We start from the raw sequence: 13,243 nt of genomic DNA on the forward strand, positions 1-13,243 counted from the left end.
ATGGGAGATGGTGTCAAAGGCTTTATTGAAGTCCAGGTAGACAACACCTGTAGCCCTTCCATCATCTACCAGCTGGGTCACCTTGTCATAGAAGGTGATCAGGTTGGTCAAGCAGTACCTGCCTTTCCTAAACCCATGCTAATCCCCAGGTTGTCCTGTACATGCCATATGATGACACTCAAGATGATCTGCATCAGGACCTTCCCCAACACCAAGGTCAGGCTGTTAGGCCTGTAGTTAGTTCCCCAGACCCTCCTTCCAACCCTTCTTGCAGATGGCTGTCATGCTGGCTAGCCTCCAGTGAGCTGGGACTTCCCTCATTAGCCAGGACTGCTGGTAAGTGGTTGAAAGAGGCTTGCTGAGCACTTCTGTGAGCTCCCTCAGTAGCCTTGTGTGGATCCTGTCCAGCCCCAGACATTCATTAGTAAATTTGCAGATGACACTAAGCTAGGACCGTGTGTCAATCTGTTGGAAGGTGGGAGGGCTCTGAAAAGAAACCTGGAATGGTTGGATAGATGGGCAGAGTCCAATAAGATGAAGTTTAACAAGTCCAAATGCCAAGTCCTGCATTTTGGCCGCAATAGCCTCCTGCAATGCTATAGGCTGGGGACAGTGTGGCTGGACAGTGCCCAGGCGGAAAGGGACCTGGGGGTACTGGTTGACAGCTGACTGAACGTGAGCCAGCAGTGTGCCGTGGTGGCCAAGAAGGCCAATGGCCTGTATCAGGAATAGTGTGGCCAGCAGAAGCAGGGAGGTCATTCTTCCCCCGTACTTGGCACTGGTGAGGCCACACCTTGAGCATTGTGTCCAGTTCTGGGCCCCTCAGTTCAGGAAGGACGTTGAGGCACTTGAATGCATCCAGAGGAGGGCAACAAGCCTGGTGAGGGGCTTGGAACACAAGCCCTATGAGGAACGACTGAGGGAGCTGGGGTTGTTTAGCCTGGAGAAAAGGAGACTCAGAGGTGACCTTATTGATCTCTACAACTTCCTGCAGGATTGTTGTAGTCAGGTGGGGGTTGGTCTCTTTCACCAGGTGGCAGCTGACAGAACGAGAGGGCACAGTCTCAAGCTGCACCAAGGGAAATATAGGTTGGATATTAGGAAAAAGTTTTTTACTGAAAGAGTGATAAAGTGATGGAATGGACTGCCTGGGAAGGTGGTGGAGTCACCATCCCTGGATGTGCTTAAAAAAAGCACACGCCATGATCTAGTTGGGGTGCTAGGGCGTGGGTTGGACTCGATCTTGAAGGTCTCTTCCAACCCAGACATTCTGTGAATTTGTATATCTAAGTGGTGTAGCAGGTCACACATCATTTTGTCCCAGGTTATGGCGCCTTCATTCATGGGCCTTGTTACCTGGAGAACAACTGGTCTTACTGTTAGAAACTGAAACAAGTAAGACAGTATCTCAGGCTTTCCATATAATTTCTGTGTTTCCCTCTGCATCCAATAAAGGATGGAGGTTCTCCTTAGCTCTCCTCTTGTTGCGAATGTACTTAGGTATACATTTTTATTGTCTTCAATGGCAGTAGCAAGATCAAGTTCTTCAAGTTGTGTTTTGGCCCATCTACTTTTCTCCCTCCATAACTTCATGACACCAGAGCTGCCTGCATCTTCTCTCAAAGGTCATAAACTCTCCTTTTCATTCTGAGTTCCGGCCAAAACTCTTTCTTTAGCCAGGTCACTCGTCTTCCCTGCCTTGTCTTTTGGCACATGGGGGTGGCCTGCTGGCTGTGCCTTTAGGATTTCCTTCTTGAAAAATGTCAGGGTAACCTCCCAAGGGTACTTTGTCAAACAGTCTCCTAAACAGGCCAAAGTCTGCCCTCGGGAAGTCCTAGGTGGCAGTTCTGATGACCTTTCCTACTTTTCCAAGAATTGGAATCTCCATTATCTTGTGATTGCTAAGTCCCAGACAGCCTCCAACCATCCCATCACCCACCAGTCCTCAGATAACAAACAAAAGGTCCAGTGGGTGCCCCCCCTAATGGGCTCACTCAGCCTCCTGATACAATCAGTATCTTCCACACACTCCAGGAACCTCCTAGATTGCTTCTTCTCTGCTGTATTGTATTTCCAGCAGACATCTGTTAGATTGAAGTCCCTTGTGAGAAAAAGGGCTAATGATTATGAGACTTCTCCCAGCTGCTTGCAGAATACTTCATCTGTCTCTTTTTCCTGGTTGTGTGGTCTATAACTAACTCCCACCAGGGTTTCTGCCCTTTTGGCCTATTACCCTGATTCCTGCCCATAAACACTTAACCCTATCATCACCATCATTAAACTCTAGACAACCAAAATAGTCCCTAACATGCTGGCTACCCCACCATCTCTCTTTCCCTGCTTATCCCTTTTGAAGAGTTTATAGCCATCCATTGTAGCACTTGAGTTGTGCCAGTCATCCCACCCAGCTTCCATGGTGATAGCTAATCATGGTTTTCAAGCTACGCAATGGCTCCCAGCTCCTGCTGTTTGTGGCCTATACTGCATACATTGTTGTAGATGCACTTCAGCTGGGCAATTAATCCTGCCACCTTTTTTTGGAGTGAGATTTTCCTATGTGACAGTTTTCAAACACTCCTGTAGTTTCTAGGACATCAGTAACCCTTATGTCTTTGCTGCAACATAGATCTCAATCCCCTGCCTCCACTGAGATGGCAGACTGAAGGACCTCACTAGCACACTTCCTTAAATACTGACAGGCTGTCCCCAAGCTAATTTCTAGCATGTCTGATTTTTATCCCTTCCCCTTTAAATCTAGTTCAAAGCTGTTACAATGGGGCCTGCTAACACCTATGCAAAAATCCTTTCCCCCCTCTTTGAGACAGGTAAACCCCATCAGTTGCCAGCAGGCCATGGTGTCAAGAAACCCAAAACTCTGCTGGTGACACCAGTTATGGAGCCAGGTATTATATTCTGCTTGGTCTTCTTTGTTACAGTGAGGATTCTGTAACACGCATATCAAACAACGAGGCCCATGGAAAAGAAATCTATATGGACAGATTCTTGATAAATGTTTCAGAGATGTTTATTTCCCCAGCCACATGGCTGGGGCTCTGCCGAGGAACTGCGGCAATCCCGGGACCCGAGGGTCCTTGCCCGTGCAGGGGAACACAAAACAACCAATGGGGAACGAGGCTGACCAGGGGCAGGAAAACCCCATATCCTCCCCCCAGGACCCCTCTCCCAGGACCACATGGCAGGGGGAGGGCCTCAACACTTCTTGGTGCTGTTTTTTCTCTCATCCTTCTTTGCAGCTGGAAGGATAGAGGAGAAACTATTTGTGTTCTGATCCCATAACCAGTTGTCTCAAGGATGTTATTGTGCACACATTATTTTATGTATAGAAGTGCTATCTCTGTATAAAAAGTATTCTTGGTTACTTAATTTTAAAATGATCAGATGGCTGTATAAAAAGTAACTGCTGTGAGATGCTGAAACATTTGTTAGCTATGTATGCCTTCTTATGTGGAACATTAAGGGTGGTAAGATTTTATATCTGCTAATATTAGTATTGGTGAAACAATTATGCTGCTACCACTTTAATGAATTTAGGGGCTGTCTGTAATACTTTTTGAAATCCTCCAGTCTTTTTCAATTGTATTTAGTACACTGACCAGTGTGGTATACCAGTAGCAAATTTCATTTTTTTTCTTCTTGTGGATAAAAGTACCAAACTTTTGGAAGAGTTTTAACTATATACACGCAGTTAAATATATAGTTATATAGATAGATATTTCATTATGTAAAGTAAAGAAGATACGAGGAGCTCATCCTTTTATTCTCCTTTTGGTAACAGAAAGGTTAATCTTGCATTTTCTTATACCTCTTCAGGATGAGACCTCATGTCCTGTATTCCATAGCAGACCCACACTCCACAAAGACCTGTGTGAGATGCTTCAGATCACTAAAAATTCAGAAGTAGAAGCGAAAACAAGTCCCTTTCAGAAGTAATGATCTGCTACCTTATCTTGATGGCCTGTGAAACCACAGTTTTCAAGGAGCCTCATCAGGGCTTTCTGCATCTTGTTTTGCTGTCTTGCAGCATTTATTTATTAAAAGTTGTCATCAAGATTTACTTACCTCCCTCTAACAGGATAGTTCTTTAATTAAAAAGTAGCTGCTGTGGGAAGGTGGACGTGAGTGAAAGGACTGTTGTTGCAGAGGAGACCCCAACAGACTGTTGAGGTTTTTTCAGCTGCATTTCAAAGGTGTATCTCTGAGAGACCCAGCAGCCTGTCTACTGTAGCAAGGTGTTTGGTTTTGCTAAAAGAGAGATGGAGAGGGATTACAAGGTCATGTTGTGAGAAGAGAAGGGGGAGTGGCTTCAAACTGACAGAGTAGGTTAGATACTGGGAAGAAATTCTTGGCTGTGAAGGTGGTAAGGCACTGGAACAGGTTGCCCAGAGAAGCTGTGGATGTCCCATCCCTGGAAATGTTCAAGGCCAGGTTGAACAGGGTGGTGGGCCACCTAATCTAGTGGAAGATGTCACTGCCCATGACAGGACATTGGAACTAGATAGTCTAAGGTCCCTTCCAACCCAAATCATTCTATGATAATACTCTTCTGCCCCGATGAGGTGGGGAGAGGAGGTGTTGTCTTGGCCTTTTTTTTGTTGTTGTTGTTGCATAATTTGGTACAGATTAGCAAGAATTCATCCAACAGTGAGAACTTGTTGGGATTTTCTTTGGAGACATTTTTTGTCCTCTGCTTAGAGTAAATCTAGGGTACAGGTGCTTCTGTGCGTTAATTATTATTGTGATAAGCAATAAAGTTAGAGAAAATTTTGTAGGTGCTCTTTTGATGATGCTGGATAGTGGAACTACAGCTCTTGACACCATTACCATATGGCTCTTTTTCTTTTTGCCTTTCCCCATCTATGTATACCAGTACCAGACTGTATAAAAAAAAAATTCAGTTGCACTACCTAGGGACTGCAGGCTGATTAATTTAATAAATGTGGGTGCCGAAGTCTTTGAATATAACCTGGCTACTTTTACACACATTGTCTGAAAGTGCCAACAAACACTGCTCTGCCAGCATCTGTTTCAGAGTTCAAAGGTCATTAGTGGTTTTGACTGCTTTGGACTAATTTCAATGCAAAATAACATATATTATCCTATACATGATATGAACCTTGAGGAAGGATTACTTAGCTTTATAATTTTGAACTGTACATGTTATATATGCAGAGTAATGTAGAAATTAAGACCTTTGTGATCACAACATATGTCTGAGAGAACTGAACCAGTGTAAGCACAAGTTAGTGCCCAAAAATACCAGCTGCATCTTACCTCTGCTTTGGAAACTTTGGTACATATACTGTGGCAGATTCACGTAGAATGTACTTGCATCAGCAGTGTTAATGTTCCTTAAATTTAGTCTATTATTTTGACTTCCATGTTAAATGTTAGCCTGAATTTCAATATTGTGACTTTTTGAATGGTTGGCCTATTTCTCTGGTAGGTTTTCAATTGTAACTTTAATTCTTTGTCAGAATACGCCACTTCACAAATAATCCTTGGTGTAAAATGATCTGGTTTACTGTTTATTTCCTGTTTGATATGTGGACTCTAACAGAGCACTGCAATTACTTTAGTGTCACAATACCTCAGTGCTTTCAGAAGGGCAGGGTGCCACTTTCGTGCAGTGTTATGAATAGCACATGAACTGGAGTCTTACTTAAGAGAGAATTTTAGGGACAGTCTTGCCACTTGCTGTCAAAACTGTACGGTGCTTCATAGCTGAATAGATTGTGATAATGCTGCATGTCTTATTTGTGTGTTTTGCCAGGTTTCTCTCTCTTGCACAGTCTGTAGGCTTCTCTTTCTGTAATTCAATCACCCGCATAATACTGTGGTGGCATGGTTTGTAATATTGATGCACTTTATTACAGTCCTGCCTCAGAGCTGTCTTCCCAGCTTATTACTCTGGCATTTCCTTCTAGTGTTTCCTGTTTATTATGGCTTTTATTGCTCTATAAAACCCTCTGCTACACTTCCTTTTTTTTTCTCCCTTGCATTATCTACTCTTTGACCCTCCTGGTCAAAGTTTCATTCTTGAGACTCTTCCTTTTTGTTGGCACTAAAGGCCTTATTTCCTGTTACATTTGTGAACATTGCTAAGAAAATTTCTGTCTGGGATAGCTGTCTGAATTACTGTTCTTTTTGCTTTGGTCTGACCATCTCTTGGCGGTTAAATGCTCAGCAAGTCTATTTCCATTTACCTCTGCAGAGCCCAGGCCTGGACTCAAAAACAGCACTAGGACACAATCTGCTTTGTTCTTTTGTCTTTTTGGTCAAACCATTGTTTATTCTCTGTAACATTATGGCCATGATATCTAGCTGCTAACCTGCCTAAAAGGAAAACATGCTGGCAGGGCCTGATTAGGTATCAAATGCTGCTGTCCCACTTCAGGGAAAAAAATTCTAGAGATCTCCTGGAAACTCCTCTCTTACTGGAGCTCCTTCATAGTTCAGTAATTTTACTTGGTGAAAGTTTAAGCTGAAAATTGACATCATTAGGTACACATTGCAAGAAAATAGTCTTTCAGTGTGACTATTATTCATGGTAGAGAACTGCAGTATGTGGTATATACATGAATTTGCAAATTTTAAGTTTCTGCAGATACTTGTCCTTTAGTTACTTGTGCATATGTATTTACTTGATGCAAATTATATTGTATACTGGCCCATTGTTATGAACCGGTTTAACACAGAAGACCGAAGGAAACTATGTCTCTGCGAAAAAAACTGATTGGACCCAGAAAGGTTTGAAATATACCCAAAAAAACGTGATAAAAACCAGACTAGGTTAGATGTTGGTGCCAAAAAATTGATATATTTTATTTAATAAAAGAGGCAAAGAGAAAGAAAGAGAAAATAAATAAATAGAAAATGAAGGGGGGAGGGGGAAACAGGGAGAGGTGACATGGGTCAGGTGGAAGCATATCACCCTTCTGGGGGTCCCAATGACATCTCATTGCTCCCCTCTGTCTGGTCTGCTGGTGGTGAGGATCCCCCACTGCTGCTGCCACGCTGAAAAGTGTAGAATCCAGTGGATTAATACACATTTGGGCCAGGTGGAAATGGCCAGGTGCCTCCCTCGCAGGGGGATAGTTTGACACTGTCCCTTGCAACACTGAGGGTCTGTTGCATCATCTCTGGGGCTCTGGTGCAGGGTCTGGGGACCCCTGGGGGGGGCCTTTGATGGGTCTTGACACCCCCTTCTGCTGTGGATAAGCTTTTCCCGGGGTGAAGGGGCCCCTCAGCTGGGCTCTGCACAGCGGAGGATGGGCGGTCACTGTGCCTCTCTCCAGAGGCTTTTCCAACACACACCCAAAGCCTGTCTTCCCCCTACTTCGGTGCGAGGGTCTGTGCGAGCCTGGCAGCTGGTAGCCATGGGGCTGTGGTCTCCACTCCAAAGGTGTTAAGCTTGGTCCCTTTGAATGCATTCTTCTCTCCCCAGACCTGAGTTTACTCTATCTTACCTCCATCAGCGAGCAGTTCAGAGCCCCAGTCAGAAGGCCTGTTCAGGGTGTGGTGTCTTCTCTACAGCTTTTTTAATACAGTTTTGCTATAAAAAGCAAAAGTCCTTCATGAAGAGGTTTAAGCCATAGATTATAACATTCAGTCTCTGACTCCCATTAAGCTTTTGTAATTGAATTTTGTATTCATTTACACTGGAGTGTACGATTAAGCATTGATTTTAGTGAGTTGTGACATTATTGCCAACACATTCTGTATATTTGGTGTGGCAGTTAGAGACATGGTTTAGTTGTGGGCTTGGTATTGCTGTGTTAATAGTGTGACTTGATGATCTTAAAAGTCTTTTTCAAAACCTAAACAATTCTGATGCATTGCTGAAATACCAGTAACTGTCTGGTATTGTGTGTAAAAGTTTATCTATGGTTCTGACCTAGCCTGCTGTCAGGATTTTTATACTACTGTTAATTGATTCTTAATCTTTTCTTGGAGTTATCAGTGGGATAAACTGTTTCCCCTGTGCTTTCAGTTTGCTCTAAATGGTGAAGAACTTGAAGCAGGAAAAAGCACCTGAGCCTTTTGCTTTTTTGCCTTGTTTACAGTAAATTGTTTTCTATGATGATTTTGTTATAATGCTATGAGTTTTAATGCTGTGGAGGAAGAAAAACCTTGTCTCTACTGCAGTTTGAAAAAAGGTTATATTCCTGTTGCTCAAAATGCATTAATCTTGAAATATCTAATGAGTTAAATAAAGCTGAATGTAACCTACATGTCATGCTAAGGTTTTTTTTAGGTATTGCCGTTGACATCAGCTGTTGACATCAACTTTGCCATCAACTATTGGATAGAAATATAGCTGTTTTTCAACAACTAGAATTATTTCTTTTTCCAGCAAATTTAACTCCCAAGCTTTCTTAGTTCTGACTGTATTTTGAATGGCTTTCTTTAGCATATTTTCTTAAGTGGAGTTCTACGCTATTTTTCATTACAGACGCCTCCACCTCAATAAGAAAGCCACGGACAAACAGCCATATAGCAAGCTTCCTGGTGTTTCACTTCTAAAGCCGTTAAAAGGCGTGGATCCTAACCTGATCAACAACCTAGAAACCTTCTTTGAGCTGGATTATCCAAAAGTATGTATATTATTTAGTGTCTTTTTTCCCTCCTATGCCTCAAAAAGTCATATGAGAAGCTTGGATGGGAACTATGCTGCTTGATTGTGTCGGATTGTTCTTCCTTCTGCAGAAAATGTATAATCACATATTTTACGTGTTGCAAACAAAACTTACTCCTTTTTGGAAAGCTGTCTGTTGAGGAACACATCCAAGGCTTAGGGATGAAATATACTCTACACTCCACTAATATTTGCTTAATCATTATTCCTGTGTTGTGGTGTTTATAGATTAAAATGTTTCATACTGCTGTAAAAGATCACTTGAGAGGCAAGAAATCCTCCTCAGTTGGCTACTTCTCTGTAAGAGATCCTCCAAAAGAGAGCACTTAAGTGACAGCCTGAAACTTTTTGATGGTTCTTACTGATGGTTCATCCAATGATGAGTTGCTCAATGATGAAGTAGTGTACCTCACCGGTTGTTGGTAGATAGGGTAGTCTCTAAGCCATGGTTGGTGTTGGGAAGCAAATAGTTTAAAAAAGCTCACACTTGCTGTTAAACGCTGTTTGAATTTGTAATATAAGTGATAAACAGTATAATTGATACATGTGTCAGATGCTCTTCTTGCTCCAAAGAGCTTAAAAGAAGTCTGCAAATGTTCGCTATATCATTCAGTATTTGAAGTATCCTCCTGTGGATGGGAAAAGGAATACATTTTTTACTGTATTTGTATCTGCTGAATTCTGAAACTTGAAATTTAGCTTTAATAAAAAAACTCTTTTCTCAATTCTTCTCAAAACTGCATTTGACACTACTGTTTCAATTGTAAAAGATCAAAGGTTTGTGTAAGCTGTACACCTAAGTGGATAGGGTAAAACAAATAAAAATCCCTAGCATTTGGAACTAATTAGAAGTTGAAAATTTTTTCTGTAGTGAAGCTTTGGGCCTTTTGAAAAGCTTCAGACATGAACATATGAGTCCTTTCAACTCAACAGAGTGCAATAAAGTGTGGCCAAGCACATTTTAAAGCATACTTTAGGCGTGCTGTGTATGCCAATATTGCAAACAGTGCAAAGGATCTTCAGCAATATCTTAAGGTGTTACATGACCTATAATGAACACTAAAACATTATGCAGCTGAAACATTTGAGTACAAATAAAACTTGTTTAATAATTCAAAAAAACAGTTGTGCTGGATCTAGCTTTACAAGAGGTAGTCTTGATCCTTGGTTGTGAAAACACATGGGTAATAATCTTAAAATGTTGCTATTCCACACAAATCTGAGTTTCAGATAGTAGTAGATAATCATACTTTTCCTAAGGAGAGTGAAAATGCATATCTGAATGCTTCAGTTTACAGCAGCACAGATTAGACAGTACAAGCAGGGTCCTCAAACTGTCTGAAAACTTTTTTATAGTTATTGTATAGAACTACCTTAAAAGATTGACCACAAAAATTAGAACAACAGTATTGCCTGGTATTCAAAGTTCAGCTGTGCAGTGAAAAATTATTCTGAAAGATTAATCTGAAACCTTTCCCACTGAAGCTCAATTCAACCTACAGTGCTAACGATTCTCTTCTGTGATCCTCCATGTATGAAATAGTCTTCTCTTGAATAGAATCCAGTTATGCTGTCTCAAAACTGCAGGACTTACACATAATATTTTTATCAGTGAACAGTTCTCACCTACTGTGCATATTGTAATTTTGCAAAAGGTTTTCTGTTTGTGTTAAATCCAAATGAACCTGATGGTAATGTTTGTGTAGATAAGCATGTTTGTTCTGCTTTCATCATACATTTTCTAGTTTTTTACTTTGCTACTGCATACAAAGACCATTTATTTTGAATTTTTCTCTTTTCAAATATTGGAGTCTGAAATATCTGTTTTACTTCTTGTTGAATTTCTTGGAGAATATGGATAAAGACATGTCATTGCTACTGTGGATTGAAGAGTCATTATATAATGACTAGGAAAATTAATTTTATTTTAAAAATTTCATTTAATGTTCAGTAAAAACCTAATTTCTTCAGTTGTTTGTTTCTATGGTGTTCATGCTGTCAAGATTCTGTTGTGATGAGAGGACCTGCCTGCTTAATGAGACAACTCTTTCATCTTTTTAAATCCATTTTCCATGATATAAGATGGTAGAAATCAAACACTGCTTGCTCCTTAGCCAAATTGACTTTGAGTCTGCATTCTGAGAGGTAGAGGTATTTGCCGATAGTTTGTAGTGCTAGAACAAATCTTAATTCCCATTTAACACTTAATGATTTTAAATTTCCACAATATTCTGAATGCAGTTGGAGTAGTTCAGGCTTTTGTGTATGACAATGCCTTTTTTATTGGAAGTATGTATATATTTAATTTAGTATCTAATGTTGTATGTATACCCCTTACTGAACAAGAACATCAGAATTTGTCATCATAGAGCCAATAGGCAGCTTTCAAAATTCAGATTATTTTCACTAAACTGTGTAAGCAAAAACTAAGTTTGGTGAGGTGATAAAATAGTATAAGGGAGAATAACAACTGTTTTGATTGCTAGTTGGGACTCTTATTTGCAGCAGCTACTGTAAATGTGGTCCAAGAAAATTGCTTCTTTTGATTGAATTTTTCAGTCTTGGACTGTAAAAATGGCTTCTGGGTATCTTGATCAGAAATCTGCATTTTCTGTATTTTAGTCTTTGTATTGGAGCTCTAATACCTCTAATTTTAACAGGGTAAAAAGAAGGTTATATCAAGTAAGAAGTATTTAAGGGATTTGCTGTTACTGCAAAAGCAGAAATACCTTTATCAAAGCTTTCAAAGCTGCCTCAATGTTTAGTGATTTTTAAAATGCTATTTCTTCACCCACTATCACTAGCTTGTGTAAGCATGTAGCAGCTACAGTTTTCCCATACTACTTGTTGTTTTTTCAACTATTACTCAATTAATGCGGAAAATACAGATATGTTACATATGCATATTCCTGAGCTTTGTTGTACGATTAGGTGTACATATGTATGTACATTGGTCTCTGTGGGTTGTCTTCCAACTCTGTTCTGCATAGGTATCTACAAAGTAAAGGAATGGAAGATGTAGTTCAGAGGTATGCAGTCATAATGTATCATTCTTTAATGTTTCAGGTGCTGTCATTTCATGGAATACAATACTGGATTTAAGATTCATATGTGAACAAAAATGAAAGTGGAAAAAAATTTTACCTTGTATACCAGAACATCTTATTTTATGATTAATAGAAACCCTTCAATAACAGCAGAAGTAATGTTCGTCAGTACAAGAATTTACTGAGATACAGCCTTAGTACTTTCTTTGCAAGTACTTGGCTGTGCATTAAAATACTAGACTCATTTAGCTGTAAAACAACTCCTTTGTTTTTAATACTATAACAGCACTCTTTATTTTTTTAGCTTACTATGCTATTAAGCTTTATTTCGTAGACTTTGTGGATATTAGCCGTATGTATGTAAATATATATGTGAGTGTATACATTTTTATTTTTACTAGTATGAAGTACTGCTCTGTGTACAAGATCATGATGATCCAGCTATTGATGTGTGCAAAAAGCTCCTTGGCAAATACCCAAATGTTGATGCTAGACTGTTTATAGGTAAGCAGTGCAACTTGAAGGTGGGACTCTTACTTGTAAAATGATAGGTCTTCAACTCCATATAGAATACTCTATATGGAGTTGAAGACTCCATATGTATGTGGACTGGAAGAAATAAATAGTTGTCTTGTTCAGCCTATGTTGCTTCTGTAGCTTAATCTCCAGTTTGCACTAAAAAGTGAGTTTGTAGTAAGTCTGTGCCATCAGTTCAAGAAAACTTTAGGAAGAACAATTTGGGTAACCCCCTGCAATTTTTCCTCCTAATTTTAAAACAACGGTTTAAATCCTGTCTTTGCACTGAACTAAGTGTGCAGGAAGTGACTCAGAGTGGTGGCTGTATTTGAGCTTGAGGTCCTGCAACAATCCTTTTTCATCTGCTTAGACTGTAGGGCTCTTTCTTCACTTTATATTTGAATTAGTGGAGGAGAGGGATATTAGAACAAGGTAGTAAAATGTAGTTGGTTTTTTTTTCTCTGATATGAAATAAACTTGACCATGTCTGTAAGCTAGATGTAAAAGAGTGTGTCTCACTTTATTCTGCTCCTTTTTTATTTTTCTGCTGAAATTACTGTAGAATATAATCTTCATAATCATAGTCTTAAGAGATAAAGAATGTTTCCCTTACAATAATGTAGTAATAAGCTTCTTTAGTTAATCTTGTTACCCTGCCATTTTAAGGAAGCATTTGAATATTTTTTCCTTTTCTTTTTCTAATTATAAAATATAGGATTGAAGGTATACTTAAAACATAAATCTCTTGCATAAAAGTGGACTTTAAGAATTGGTGGGTAAACATTCACTCTTCTTCAGTTCATGTATTTAAATATGTTGGTTATTGAATCTGAATTCCAAAAAAACCCCATACAGTATTTCTGAATGATGTTTGTATTTTTTAGGTGGCAAGAAAGTTGGCATCAACCCCAAGATTAATAACTTAATGCCTGGCTATGAAGTTGCCAAATATGATCTCATATGGATTTGTGATAGTGGAATCAGAGGTAGGTGTGTATGTGCTGACTGTGAAACTGTCCTCACC

General features: G+C 39.9%; 1 protein-coding gene across 1 annotated transcript in view; it reads left to right on the forward strand.

The window, feature by feature from the left end:
* UGCG (UDP-glucose ceramide glucosyltransferase) overlaps positions 1-13,243 on the forward strand; it is a 36,660-nt gene that overhangs the window by 16,605 nt on the left and 6,812 nt on the right. Inside the window, exons 2-4 of the mRNA XM_042015250.1 lie at positions 8,474-8,615; positions 12,105-12,207; positions 13,104-13,205. Of these exons, the coding sequence (XP_041871184.1) occupies positions 8,474-8,615; positions 12,105-12,207; positions 13,104-13,205 (347 nt within the window). The remainder of the gene's footprint in view (positions 1-8,473; positions 8,616-12,104; positions 12,208-13,103; positions 13,206-13,243) is intronic.

The sequence above is a fragment of the Corvus kubaryi genome, unplaced genomic scaffold (assembly GCF_017639235.1).
Source record: "Corvus kubaryi isolate FWS band 111438036 unplaced genomic scaffold, C.kubaryi_AGA036_p1.0 split3-37296, whole genome shotgun sequence".
NCBI lineage: Eukaryota > Metazoa > Chordata > Aves > Passeriformes > Corvidae > Corvus > Corvus kubaryi.